This window comes from Ctenocephalides felis, unplaced genomic scaffold (assembly GCF_003426905.1).
Source record: "Ctenocephalides felis isolate EL2017-DRISC unplaced genomic scaffold, ASM342690v1 CF-g0.4_SCAFFOLD_01886, whole genome shotgun sequence".
In the NCBI taxonomy this organism is placed as follows: domain Eukaryota; kingdom Metazoa; phylum Arthropoda; class Insecta; order Siphonaptera; family Pulicidae; genus Ctenocephalides; species Ctenocephalides felis.
The window spans coordinates 147,632,884-147,648,665 of NW_020538040.1; the positions used below are offsets into that span (position 1 = coordinate 147,632,884).

The following is a 15,782-nucleotide window of genomic DNA, read 5'->3' on the forward strand; positions in this document are numbered from 1 at the left end:
TTGTATTGATTAGATAAAGAATAGATTAAATTTAAGAAGGCAGGTCTAGCGGTTTCGAAGATCTTTAAAAAAAGTGAAAAACATGCCATTTGGCGGTCAAAAGTGATCATTAAACATATGCATATCAAATTATCAGATATTTTATGAAATATTTAATAATATGTATCAATTTTGTTAACATTTCTATGAGTTCCGTGACATCGTTTGTCAGTTAGACGGCGACGCGACGCTTACGCGCTTCGATATTTTGTCTCTATGCAGCTAAATCAGTGCGATGCTTTGAAAAAAGTTCAAAATTTCTAAAATAAAATAAAAAACAAAAATTTTTTTAAATGTCTTTTTACCAAAAAAGTCTTTCTTTTCAAAAATTTAAAATTTCTCAAAAATCTATTTTTTCAAAGTTAAAAAAAATATCTTTATCTAATCAAAAAATATTTTTTGGTAAAGGAAGTTTCAGCAAATTGCCTTAAGGCGCGATGCCATACATCACTAGTTTTCACTTCCAAACATATTACTATCTATATTTTCATCTAAAAACCGATGTCACTACATGCTGCCCGAGACGGGTATCAAAATTGCAATTTCTGATTAAAAGTACAAATCTCTAACCAATACCATGATGGAGCATTATAAACTCAATAGCACAAAATTAGTAATCTACCTTATAGAAGTCATCAGCAACACCAGGTACATAACATTCCTTATTCTGTTTAGCTGCCTTTTGTCCTGCTTCGCATTGGGCCGCTCTTCTCCGCCTGGAGCAGCAGATCTCAACAGTGGCCAAGCAAACAGGCTGCTGCTCCAGTGGGACACCTTTAGCAGGAGGTGGGAAAGATTTACATGCCTTTCCAGTGTCCGCCCATTTCTCTCCTAGACTACAGCACAAGTTAAATGTTTCTGCTAAGCATTCTGGAAAGAGGAAATTTATAAATTAATTATCAATAATAGGTGATACATTTTCTTCTCGGAAAATTATTTGTTCAATTTTTCATTTATTGCGTTCTACGTTTTGGTGAACTGCTATAGTTCGACGTACTTTCAATTAATTTTTTTGACGAGAATCACGCGATTGGATTTTGGTTGTGTTTGAATTAGGGAAGTTTTTGGATTGCAAGTTTTCCAAGAAGGGAATATCCCAAACCCCTGAATCAAATAAATCAGAAAAATATTAAAAAACAATATTTATATAAAGGAGCGCCCATTAATCACGTGAGGTTTTTATGGTTTTGACAAAAAAAAATCACAAAAGATCACGTGGGAGAGGGAGGTATTACGTGTATTTATTTTTTACCTAATGCATTTAAAAAAATCCAAGTATTTAAAAAAAAAAAATCTCGTAACTAAAAATACACGTGATGTTTGGTGGGAAATGGGGGTAATTTTGAATATCACCACGTATCACCAAAGGGAAGGTGAGGTAATCGAACACGTGATTAATGAACGCCCCCTGAGTGTACTTATATATATATATATATATATATATATATATATATATATATATTATATTATAAGGTCCACGAGTAAAAAGGTCCACCACCTATATTTCAAAAACAAGTAAAGTTCAGAATTTTTGATTAATAATATTAAAAGTAGAGGAAAAATATGTATAACCATCAACCACCTTGATTCTTAAAGAGAGATAAACAAAAATGTTTAAAAATCCACAACAGGTATTTTATTTCGTTGATAGTTTTTTAAGTTATTAAATAAAAATAAAATATTTTATTTTTTAAGTATACGTTATTTAATTATTTTATAAGATGTATTGTTAATTTTAAGTTAGATCCTATAGTTCTTTTTATATAACCTCTATGGGGTAAAAAAGACCAACTGAACCATTACCCTGGCAAATGTGTAAACAATAAAATAGTGAATTGAAGTAAATTAAGTTAAAAAAAAAGCAATTTCACAAGAGATAAATTAAATAAATAGTTATTCCAACTCTGCTGATATATCTGACGAATTATCACGGTTATATACTGTGTTGTCCTTATAAAAAAGTAGGTACCTATGAAATTTATATTTACCATTGCTTGAATAATGTTGCTAGTCTTTCGATAAATCCCTTTAAAATTAAAAATAAGACATTTGACCTCTTTCCCCCTGGCGTCCCATTTTACCCGTCTATCGGGTTGAAAAGACAAAATTTGGAAAACAGCAAAAAAAAACACATTTCTACAATGATGAATTAGCTGGGAGTTTTAATGAACATAGCCAGATAGTTGTTTGTTTGATATGTATTTTGTTGAGATACAAATGGTTTAGTTTTCACAATATGATTGCTTAAAGTAAAATTAAATCCTTACGCCCCGCTCTACCACATATGGTTGAATAAATATCAAAAAAAGCAAATTTTCGTTTTTCGTAAACCTGAGTTACTATCCTTTATTTTGTACTATATTTTATTTATATTTATGTTACTATTCACTTATATTACTAGATGTTATATTATTTAGTAGTTGTAACAAATATTGGAATTAAAAAAAAAAATAATAATGATAATAAGCCTGAATTCGATATATTTTTGATAGAACCTTGATGTAATATACCCTACTATACAGCCTACCTAGTAATTATGTATAAACTTCATATTTTCAATTCACGATTGACAAAACATTCCAAATATATATTAATGTGTTAACGTGATAATTAAACATCAATTGATTAGCCTTTCATAGCCGTTTAATCAAATAATGAACACAATTCATTAGCAAGTAATTTAATGCTGACTTTGAGCGCTTCAAAGTAATATTTGTCAAGATACTTCAAGAGAAGTCTGTTAATATAACATTGAGTATAATAATGGACCTTAAAACTGACAAAATTCATGACAATCGCAATATGAGTACTTCTCAAATATATTGCATAAAATATATTACATCATCCACAATCCTGACCTATTAAAAAGAATGCTGTCACATGACCTATCTACATTAACACCTTAGTGATAATTCAGATGAATATTTATTTATTGATTACCAGTTATTTACTTTTTATTTGGCTTCAATTAATGGATCAAAAATTGTAGGAATCAAAAGTCCGATGAATTAGATCCGACCCAGCGATATTCATTACTTATATTTTAATTGATCAACTTTTAATTATATTTCATTTAGTAAACTAATAATATATACATTTAGTACTAATCAAACAAGTAAGCAATTTAATATTTTCATTAAGAAGATATAAATATTTTATAAACGACTTATTATGTAGTGGCACCTAAAAGTAAACTAGCTGTAAGTGGAATTCTGTCTTAAGGCAATTAGGGCATCGTGCCTTAAGGCAAATGCTAGAACTTCCCGTACCAAAAATTATTATTTTTTTAAAAACGATTAACATTTTTGAAAAAAATTTACTTAAAAAAAATAGATTTTGAGAAACTATAAATTTGACAAAAAAATAACTTTCTTTGGAAAAAAAAAATTTTATTCGAAAAAAAAAATTTTTTTTTGAGAAAAAAAAATTTTTTTTTGAAAACACAAAAAATTTTTGAAAAAAAATGTTTTCTTCATTTTGACATATTTTGGAAATTCTGAACTTTTTTTCAAAGCAATCGCACTGCTTGAACTGCATAGAGACGAAATGTCAAAGCTCGCAAGTGCCGAGCCGCCGTCTAACGCATAAGCATTGGTACGGAACCCATACAATACAAGCAAAATGTTTTTTGAATTATTCAAATCGGACGCTCCGTTCTCTTAAAAACGGAGGTACCGTTTTTGGCACTTTTTGCCCCGTATCTTCGGAACGGCTAAACCTGCCTTCGCCAAAAACTAATCAGCACGTCTCCTTATCAGTACAAATCGAATGTTTTTTGAATTATTCAAATCGGTTGATCCGTGTTCCCGAAATCGTCGACGAAAATTTGTATTCGCACATACATACACACACACACACACACACACACACACACACACACACACACACATACATCCATTTTTTCTAAGGTATGCCAAAATATTCAGAAACCTCTGAAACGTAAAGATATATAAAAATTTTCATTTTCGATTTTTTTGCGATTACTATAACTTGCCCTACGGGAAGTTAATAACCGTGATATACCACTAATATACCTTTGATAACTAACGTGGTGCATGGAATCGTGTCTTAAGGCAAATTGCTGGAACTTCCCGTAGCAAAAACTAAATTGTTAAAAAAAATTAAATAATTTGCAAACTTTGAAAAAATAGATTTCTAAGAAATTTAGAAATTTTTGTTATTATGAATGAAATTTTGAAATTTGTATTATGAATTTTTTGAAAATTTTTAACATTTTTTTAAGCAATCGCGCTGCATAACTGATGTGAATTCGAAATATCAAAGCGCGTAAGCGCCGCGTAGTCTTCTAACATGTAAGTGTTAGAAACATTGATATACGTATAACTCTTATAAATGTACACAAAATTTGTACTTGTTATTAAAATTTTTATAAAATATCTGATAACACAATGCACATAAGTCTAATGTTCATTTTTGACCGTCAAATGACATTATTTTTTACTTTTTTTATTGGATCTCCTGAGTCACTGGATCTGCCTTTACAAAAGTTTTAGCAGTTGTTCATTTTGTCAATACAAGTAAAATGTTTTTTGAATTATTTAAATCGGACGCTCCGTTGTCTCAAAAATTAAAATACCATTTTTGCACTTTTTACCCCGTATCTCTGAAACGGCTAGACCTGCCTTTACCAAAAACTAATCAGGACGTCTCTTTATAAATATGAATCGAATGTTTTTTGAATTATTCAAATCGGTTGATCCGTGTTCGCGAAATCGTCGACAAAAATTTGTATCCGCTCACATATACACACACACATATACATCCATTTTATCTAATTATAAAGTATGCCAAAATGTTTAGAAACCTCTGAAACGTAAAGTTATATGAAAAATTTTATTTTCGCTGTTACAACAAGCCCCTAACTCCCCTACTTATAAAATAATATTTTTTTTGTTTTTACCAAACTACCAAACTAAATATTCGCTCATGTTCGACACAAAAATGTAACTACTATTTGAAAAACCTTACAAGATGTTTCAATAACCATGAAAACAAACTGCAAATAAAATTTATTGAATTCTTTATATTTTTTTATGATATTCTTATGAAGATAAAACAAGACAATTGGCGCCTCTGACTGACGACTTCGTTTAAGTTAATTAGAAACATATACATTTCAATAATGAAGAAATTTTGTAACAATAAAACATGATTTTTTTTTATTCTTAAGACGTGAAATTAGCATTTTATGGCTTCATGTCAAATATCATGGACTTCAATTATCTACTAGCGTGAAAAGCTATATATGATATCATTTTATTTATATATAAAATAAACGTATAAAAAAATAAACGTATGTTTGGTAAGACTTGGATATTGCATATATGATATTTATATATTAATAGTATAATACTTATACACTTTTTCAAAACTTACATGCAAAAATATCATATTTATAAATATATAAATTTCGATTAATTATACTATCAAAAACTATCTTAACTATTATATCTGCTGAATATGTTTGATAAATATGTTTACAAGGATTCTGGTAATGTGTAATATTTTCATCAAATTGCTAGTTTATTATCTTAAATAAAATAATGAAAATATTAATAAAATTAGTGTATTCTCAGACTTTATGACACTTCCGTAATATTGAAATTCTAAAATATATTTTGTCTCTATTCTTCAATTCCATGAAAAAAATGTTTCTTATTTATGAATGATGACATAGTAGAAGCGAAAAATTTTATATTGTCGTATTTCATCTAATAGTATAATATGTATTATTTTTGCTATTTCGTTACACAAACGAAATTACAAACAGAAAATAAGTTTGAAAATTTATTCGTATTCAAAGTTAATATTAACATCCAAACGCAATCTACAATGCAATATATGTAAAGTAAGGTTGATTAAAGCGTACCCTTTATATTTAGAAAATAACCATTAAATAAAAATTTAATTTGTCAATATTTTGTCCTTATATTTAGAAAATTACCATTAAATAAAATTATTTTGTAAGCTTAATTTAGTTGAGAGTTAGGAAAAGTTGATCTTGGACTCAATTCTATATAGTTTTTTAGTAGTATGTTATGTACGACTAAGTCGACTAAACGCCTTAATCATTATATAGGCCATGAAGGTGACAATCTTCATGGCATTGAGTTTTACACGGGTTGGTTGCTAGCTCTGACGGAGAGTTTAATGGAACTAATTGTACACTTCTAAAAGTAAAGTCCGCGAAACAACATGTGTAGTAAATAATAAATATATCTTCTTCCATAATTACTTAGTGACAAATCAGTGATTGCAATAAGAACTGCAACAAATACATAATATACAAACAAATCAGCGTTTAATACAGTCTACAGCTTAAATTATAACCCAACAACCTGAGTTAATCGAAGGAGAGTTTTAATAAATTTTATAACTACGTAACGCAAATACAAGTACATTTCTAAAAAAATAAAAATTTCTATTAAAATTTAAGAAAACAAATTCACGTAACTGTTAATCATAAACCAACTAAATAAAGATTCAGTAAATGGCAAAGATTTTGTTTTATTCCATCTGCACTAAATACTATAACTGCACGAGTTATTTCCATAGGGGATACGATTTAAGCAACTTCATCTTATGTTTGCTTACTTACTGAGAAAATGGATCGACTCATTTGAGTCATCCAAAAAACGGTAAAAGTGACATACTAAATAAAAAAAATCAATAAGTCCAAACTTCCAAAATTTTCCAAAAATTTTAAACTTCCCGAATGTCACATAACACATTATCTGACAAAAGTTAAAAGAAAAATAATTGTGCAAAGAAAAAAGTTGAATAAAAATTGAAATTGCTTATATTGAACATTGAATAATTCAATGCGATTTGATCAAATTCCATCATTTAAAAATAGTTTTAATTTTTAAAAAAATCTGCAAATACCCGCGGATAGTAAGTATCCATTAATATCGTGACTAATCTTAAACGTGCGGTATGTAACTACTCACGAAGAAATTCAAATAAAAAATGATTAGTAAACACAAGTGTAACTTATTTATCTTTAATCAACAATAAATAAATGTATTTGAAAGCTGGCAAAGAAATTAGCAATATGATAATTACATTACCGATCGCGCTGATAAGATATCAGTAATTATGATGCAACACTCATTTCCCCTTCTCGCTTTATCAACTGACCCACTTATTTTAATTTTTATCAAAGACAGGTGCACTAGTTATGCCTCAATTTAGCATTTTTAGATATATTTAAAAGGACTATCTATAGATTTTCTACGCCCAGTAACAAAAAAGCGGAGGCGGGAGTAAAATGGATGCAACGGTGACAAGGAGTTCTAGATTAACATTTCTGTCTAAGTTTTATATCTTCTGCAAATATATTAATTAGAAATATGGTAGAAAAGTCCGCGGTTAAAATCATTATCTCAAAAACAAGCAAATTGTACAAATTTTTTTATTTAAAAGTTATATAGTTTTTTTGTAAGATTTATTGTTATTTTTAAGTTCAAGCTAAATTCATCCGTTTTTTCATACAACCTCTATAAAAGCTTACATATGGGTGGGGTAAAAAAGACCCACTAAATCTTTACATTAGCAAACGCTTAAACAAGAAAAGTAATGGTAAATAAAAAAGTAAATAAAGTTAAATAAAAGCAATTTTACAAAAGTTAAACTACAGTAATAGTTATTCGATCTATACCGATGAATATTTTTTCGAAATACAAGATCAAGATCATATACATTAAAATCTGTGTAAGAAGTGTTCCCATAAAATTAGTATTTCACTTTAGTTAAATAATGTAGCTATTATTTTGTAAAATTCCTTTGTAATTAAAAAAGACGTTGGTTCTGTTTGCCTCCTGGCTATCCCGTCTAACATCTCCCATGGGGAAAAAAGATACAGATGACGAATTTTAAAAAAAATAGTAAAAAAAATATTTCTGTATCAAGGAGTTAATTAGAAACTTCACTGAACATAGTGCGATAATTGTTTATTTCACATGTATTATGTGTTGAGAGATAGCTCATTTGGTTTTTTAGACAGTATAATTAGCTAAAGCCAAATTGAATCTTTGTGTCCCGCTCTACCCTAATAGTAAGAATTTGCATTCTAAAGATTGATTGATGGAAAGGGTTTACATAATATGTCATCATTAACAAAGCGCCTACAAGAAATATAATCTATTAAAATGTGGTCTATTAAAATTAATAGAGAATTATTTTCTGAAATTTGTTGTTATTCCTATGTCATTGGAATACTGAAATGTGCTTTTTCGTTCTAGTTAAGGAAACATACGATTCCTTATTATAACCTATTTTTATTTTAAGATGTCTTATCAATGTGAAAAAAAAACATGAAACCAAAATTAAAAATAAAAGCCGCTATCTTGCAGCCAAAAAGTTTCAATTTCAAACGAAATAAAAGAGCAAAAAGTTTCTTTTCTTTGAAAACAAAAATACAAACTTGAAATGCACATATCTAGGTAGGTACTCTTAAAACAAAAAGAGAGCAAACAGTTTCTTTTCTTTGAAAAATAAAATGCAAAATTTAAATGCATATATATAAGTGCTCCTAAAACAAAAAAGAAAGCAAAAAGTTTCCTTTTTTAAAACAAAAATATAAAATTGAAATGCACATATCTAAATACTACTAAAACAAAGAAAAAAGGACAAAAGTTTCTTTTCTTTGAAACAATAATACAAAATTGAAAGGAACATATCTAAGCGCTCCTAAGACAAAAAACCGCTAAAGGTTTCTATTCTTTGAAAATTAAAATACAAAATTGAAATGCACATATATAGGTGCCACTAACACAAAAAAGAGAGCCAAAAATGTCCTCCTAAAAATATTATTACGAAAATTATAACTGAACTAATTAAATCAAAATATTTTATTTATATTGATTTATATGGACGTAACAATATATATATATATATATATATATATGAATGACTATTTATAAAAGAATAAAGCTTGATATCAAGTTGTGCAAAATGCGAATTTAAATCCGCGACTTTGTGAATACAAAACTGTTTACTGCACCACGAACACTCCACTAGAATTAATTTTTAATAATTGGCCAATAATGCAATACGTATATTTTATTACAATGTATAGCCCCGCAAAGAATACTACATATTAAATATATTTTTTTCGTTCCAGGAATATCACACGCAGCATAAAAGGATCAAGGTTATGAGACACTAAAGTACTCATTGGAGTTTTAATTTGCAACAGAGCAACGTATTGTGTTACAAGTGCACAGAGGATCAAGTCAGTGCAAAATATTTCGCATTAATTTCGCTCGAATCGACTTTCGTCCGACAGTCGGAGCTAAATTGATTCGCCGCCTAATTGCAGATGCACTAATTACGCGAATTCTCAACACCAGCCGAATTTCAATTTTAATTGCAACAACTTAAGTGCCTTTAATCAATAAATTAAAACCGAGTGCTACATGGGAAGGAAAATAATATAAATAAGTGCTATAAAAAAAAAGTTTGTTTCACTGAACCAAATATATTCATTCAATGACGTAACTGCCATTTTACTGTGAATTTGATATTACGTACAAAATCTACTAAATTTTAACAGCGACGTGTTCTAAAAGCTCTATTTACTATCGTGCATCATAACCTAATATTTTTTCTCGAAAAGTTAACCCAGGGATCTTACATTCTTCTTTTTTACGTTTAGACTATATATATTAGGGTGGTCCTTAATATGGACATTTTTCGAATTTCTTTGCTCCCAAGGGCTCAAATGCTTCCAAACTGATAAAAAAACAATTCTCTGAAAGTTTTAGCTCTTAATATTAACTTTAAGATAGTGCGCAAATCAATCAAACTTTGTATGGAAATAGCACGGAAAAAAATTTGAAAATTAAAAAAAAATTTTTTTAGGTATAACTTAGCGACAAATGAATTAAAAGTGAAAATTCGTGTCAACTTTTATTGAAAATTCGACGCTCTGCAAAACAGGTTTTTTAACATTTTTTTGTAGAGCGTCGAATTTTGAATAAAACTCATTCATTTGCACGCTAAATTTCATTTTTGAAATTTTTGAAAATTTTTCCATGCTATTTCCATACAAAACTTTGACTGAATAGCGCACTATCTAAAAGACAATATTAAGAGCTAAAACTTTCAGAGAATTGTTTTTTATCAATTTGGAACCCTTTTGAGCCCTTGGGAGCAAGGAAATTCGAAAATGTCCTTATTAAGGACCACCCTAATATATATATAATATATATATGTAATAAATATATATATATATATATATATATATATATATATTATATATATATATCTAACAGTGTTGGGAAATTGATGTTGCAGCAATGCCCATGAAAAGAGATTTTCACTTAAGGGAGGAGCCTAATTTAGAGCCTTCCAAAAATCGCTTGTTTTAAGGAATTTTTAGGAAAAGAAATAAATATTTAATTGAAACGAAGCTTTCAAGTTTTATTGTTATATATTTCAACATTCTTTTAAAAATTTTTCATTAAAATATATGTCATAATATGCAGGGTACAAGCATTTTGCCAAGGCACCACGAGCATGCATGTGTCGTTTGACGGAAAAGATGCAGGCCACAATTCCCATCCAAAACAAAAAAAACAAATTTATATTTTTAATAGTATAGATTCTAGTTAAACCTTAATTTTTTTAAAAAAATAAGAAATTCACAAATTTTTCGCAACTTAAAAGAAATCATGTTTTTTGATCATTGTGAGGGTCATTTATAACTTTTTTGAGGTTTTTTAGGTTCAACTAGAAGAGAATTTAATCGTGAATACAATTAATTTTGTCTCGTTTCGATAGGATTTCAGTTTTTTGGTATCTTTCCCACCAATAGGTAAAATCGTAAAAATGAAAAACCGAGAAATCGCTCGTCAAAGTTTTCATTCCGCTCGTATACATGCTCACTATTTCTTCTAAAAATAATTTGAATTTGTTTCTGAAATTTTAGGGATATATTCTTGGCTAGTTTCGAATGACATTTTTGCAGAAAAAAAACGATTTATTTAAGCCTCTAAAACAGGCTTCCCCCTTGACGACATTTAAAATCTAAAATCTCGAGTGGAAATTTAATATTATACTGCTTGATATCGAGCTAACTGAAGTTGGAACCCGAGACGTATGCTAGCCTACATTCTTAACCATTACACCAGAACGAACCCAATCAACTACATCGAAATTGTTGTAAGTGAATTATCACTTTAATCTACTATTACATAGATTTCAATGAATTGATACCAACAATGGTGGCACAACTTGTAAGTTAAAAAGTTTTAAATAACAGCTCTTCAATGAATTTTATATCTAAAGATATTATAAACTAGTTGTAAGTGGCATTTTGCCTTAGAGCAAGTTGCATGAACTTTTTTGAGAAAACGTCGATGTAAGGTTGAAAATCAGCTCACATACACACATAATTTTTTCCTTTTGGCCTCATTCGATTCAGAATGACTTAAAACGTCGAGAAAACATCAAATTAGCAAATCGAATTTTTTGGCGAAAACAAACTTCTCCTTCAGGAAGGAATAAAAATCATAAAGTTATTTCTAGCTTTGTAATAGTAATTTTATTCTCACACCATTTGCAATACAAAGCTGTAATTTTAGTATTAATTTGATTTTACACGATGTATGATATCATACAAACACTTTATACATTAGTAAACAGATACTTATACTGAAATGAGAGAATGAGATTTTTATATTGAATTTTAAATTTAAAAGTAAGGTAATCTTAGGAGGTCCGTGTGAGTAACAATTACCAAAAAATACATAAAATACAAATTGAAAGATAAATTATAGTATGTTTATGGATACAAGAAAAAAAATTAAACTACATCTACAATGTTATTCAAACAACTTACTGCAAAATATTGTTAATGTAAACAATTACGAAACATGATATAAAATGATCATTGTGAATTTGTGAGCAGCGCATTCAACAATTTATAGCAATATTATGAAATAAAAATGAGTAATTGAATCAAGCATAAAATATAAGTAAATGTCAATAATTATATCTGAAAATTAAAGCCATGAATTTGCCACCCGTGGTCCAATAATATTTTAGTATGTTTATTTCAGGCCAAAAATGTATCGACAGACAATGTTTCATCAAAATTGACACAAAAGTTACGAAGAAACGGTCGGCCGATCTTCACCAAAACCCAATCAGCACCAACTGATAAATTTCGATTTTTTGCAAAAACGTTGACAAAAAAAAGCACTTTTATCCAAATTCTGAAAAAGTGGCCTGCCGATCATCTCGTAGAACTAATAAACGCTAGTCCTTATTGTGTTTCATTAAATGATTTTTAAATTTCTGAAATCGGTTTAGCCGTTTTTGAGAAAATATCGACAAAATGTCAAAATCAAATCACATGCACACACAGACTCATATCTTCACATACTATTAACAAATTTGTGGTCAAATGATTCAGAAACACTTGAAACGTCAAAAAACATAAAATTAAAAAATCGTATTTTCTGGCAAAAACTAACTTTACCTATGAGAAGTTGAAACTGAAAATAAATAATAATGCTTTTTTCATATATTTTTCATAAATAGATTGTTTTTTCTTTAAGGGAGAAGCCTGCTTTAGAGGCTTAAAAAAATCGCATTTTGAAAAATTTTTAGGGGAGGAAATAAATATTTGATTGAAACGAAACTTTCAGGTTTTATTGTTATATATTTCAACATTCTTCTTAATTTTTCTTCAAATATATATATCATAATATGCAGGTTACAAGCATTTTGCCGGGGCGCCGTCACAATTTCCATCCAAAAAAAAACAAATTTGTATTTTCAATAGTATAGATTCTAGTTAAACCTAAAAAGACCAGAAAAAAGTCAGTAATTCACAAATTTTTGGCAACTTAAAAAAATCATGTTTTTCGATAAAAAATTTGATTTTAGATTGTTGAAAAAGTGGGTTAGTTGTGATAACTAACTTTGTAAAGGTTAAAATAAAAGAGAATTTAATCCTGAATATAATCAAGTTTGTTTCGTTTCGATAGGACGTTCAGTTTTTTTCCTATTTTTTCCGCCAATTAGGTAAAATGGAAAAAATAAAGAACCGAGAAATCGCTCGTAGAAATTTTCGTTCCGCTCGTATAAATGCTCGACTAATTCTTCTGTAACTCCAAAAATAATTAGAATTTGTATCTGACATTTTAGGGATATAATATTGTTAGCTAGTTTTAGTAAATATTTCTGCAAAAAAAAGATTTTTTAAGGCTCTAAAGCAGGCTCACCCCTGTGCAAATATAGATATACGACACAACGTCGAAATGAATGATAATAGAACTGATATAGCATTCAAAAATAAGAACGCAAATAATATACAGATCTAAAAGAAATGAAAAATCCGCATGTAAATTCAATTATCAATTCAATTACCAATTCAATTAAATTGGCACTATGTAAGTATATATGCTATCATAACTGACATACATTCAGTTATTAATCGAGTCGAAAAGATAAACGATTTATTTTTATTCTTTTTCTCTCTTGACCGTTTGCCAAAATGATCAGTTGTAATTTATTAACATGATTCATCAGTTACGCCTGCTCGTCTTGAACTTTAGAGAAAAATGAATGAAATGACGAAGAAAATTAGTTGATCTCAGAATACATATTAAAGTTAATAATACATTACATATTTTATAAAATAAATGAATAAATGGCAGTTATAAAACACAGGTAATAATGATCATATTGAGTCAATGTAGCCAATATTTTCCAAACCAACCAATTGTATAACAACATATTGTACATATTGTACATATTGTACAACAAATAAGGCATATCAAACAAACAACTATCTGACCATGTTCAGTAAAACTGCCAACTAAGTTATTTTTGTAGAAATGTATTTTTTGCTGTTTTTCAAAAAAATTCAACTTGTGATTTTCACCCCATAGGCGGTGTAAAATGGCCAGGTGACAAATAAGTCAAATGTCTTATTTTCAATTTTAAAGAGATTTTGCGAAATAATAGCTACATTATTCATCTAATGCAAACAGTGTATGTAACCTTGATCTTGTACATTGTAAGAAATATTCATCAGCAGATTTGGAATAACTATTTATTTAATTTATCTCTTGTAAAATTGTTTGTTAGCTTAATTTTCGTTTTTATTTACTATTTTTCATTATTTACCTTTGACAAGGTAAAGGTTCACTAGATCCTTTTTACTCCACCCACATGTAAGCTTTTATAGATGGCTTTTTATGTGATGGTTGGTTATACATCTTTTTCCCTCTTCTTTCAAATATAGTTGTGATTTTTTTTAAGCTTAATTTGTTTCTGAGCAATCGGTGGTGATACTCTTTACCCTACTGATATTTTTTTTATTGATGCCGCAAAACCGAGGAATATCTATTTTCGCTTGATATTATATTGCTATCTATATTTCCAAGTAAAAACGGATGCCACTACTGCTTGACAATATCGAACTTAAAACTCCTGACTCAAATCCCATATCTCTAACAAATAATCCATAAAGAAGCCAATTTTAAAAAAAATATAAATAAAACAAATTGTGGGCTATAATTCACTCTGAAGTGTTCACTCTGTTCGTTCAATAAGTAAATACATATATTGTAATCTTTTCTAATCCAGGTAATTTTGTAATGCTATACAAGACTGCTCTATAATATGAGCAAATAGACAATGAAATTTCAAGAATAGCAGTTCCGATGCAAATTGTCTGCAATCGGAATCTTTACATCGTATTCCCACATACTTGCTAAATTCAGTACCATACTGCTTTATGAATGTAATATTTTTTATTAATAATGACTCCGAAAAAAATAATTCATTTTACAAATTTATAGACAATTGCTTTTTTTAACTTTATTTACTTTTTTATTTACTATTTTTCATTGTTTACACCTTTGCCAGAGTAAAGATTTCGTTTCTTACCTATAGCTATAAGTATTATCATCTATACTTTCTAGTGAAAATATAATTTAATTTTTGGTGTGTGTTTTTTTTATAAATGTTTCGTTCCTATACATCAAGTTCCTCAAGAAGGGAAGATCCCATATCCCCAAATCGTAGACATAATTCTAAATGAAAAATAAAGTTTTTTTTTTTTTTTCATACGTCATAATATAAAATATAAAAGGTCAATGCGAAAATTATCTATTTGATCTTTTAAACCAGAAGGTTTCAAATTCACACATCAGATACACACTTCAAACAGCCTGTTACCAAACAGTAGTGATATCGGTTTTTACTTGAAAATAAAGTTCTAAAACGTAAATTAAGGCAATCGTGTCTTAAGGCAATTGCTGAAACTTCCCGTACCAAAAATTAAAGTTTTTAAAAAAGATTCAATTTTTCTAGAACTTTGAAAAAAAATAGATCTTTGAGATTTTTAAAATTTTTGAAAAACAAAATTGCCTTTCTGAAAAAAATTAATTTTTTATTTTTTTTAAATATTGTGAAAATTTTGAACTTTTTTTAAAGCAATCGCGTTATGTTAGCTGCGAAGAAAATAAATATAAAAGCGTGTGGGCGCCGCGTCACAGTATAACGAATAAACATTGGTACGGAAACCATAGAAATGTAAACAAAATTTAGATTGAAATATCTATAAAATATGTGAATATTTGATGTGTATATGTCTAATGATCATTTTTGTCCGCCAAATGGCATTTTTTTTACATTTTTTATTGGATCTCCAAAAGCGATAGACCTGCCCTTCCAATAATTTCATCAGTTTTTCAATAAAA

The 15,782-nt window shown here is 28.5% G+C and overlaps 1 protein-coding gene across 1 annotated transcript in view; it reads right to left on the bottom strand.

Annotated features, from left to right (window-relative positions):
• LOC113376043 (fibrillin-2-like) overlaps window positions 1-15,782 on the bottom strand; it is a 138,361-nt gene that overhangs the window by 108,436 nt on the left and 14,143 nt on the right. Inside the window, 1 exon segment of the mRNA XM_026615973.1 lies at window positions 662-909. Coding sequence (XP_026471758.1) covers window positions 662-909 — 248 coding nt within the window.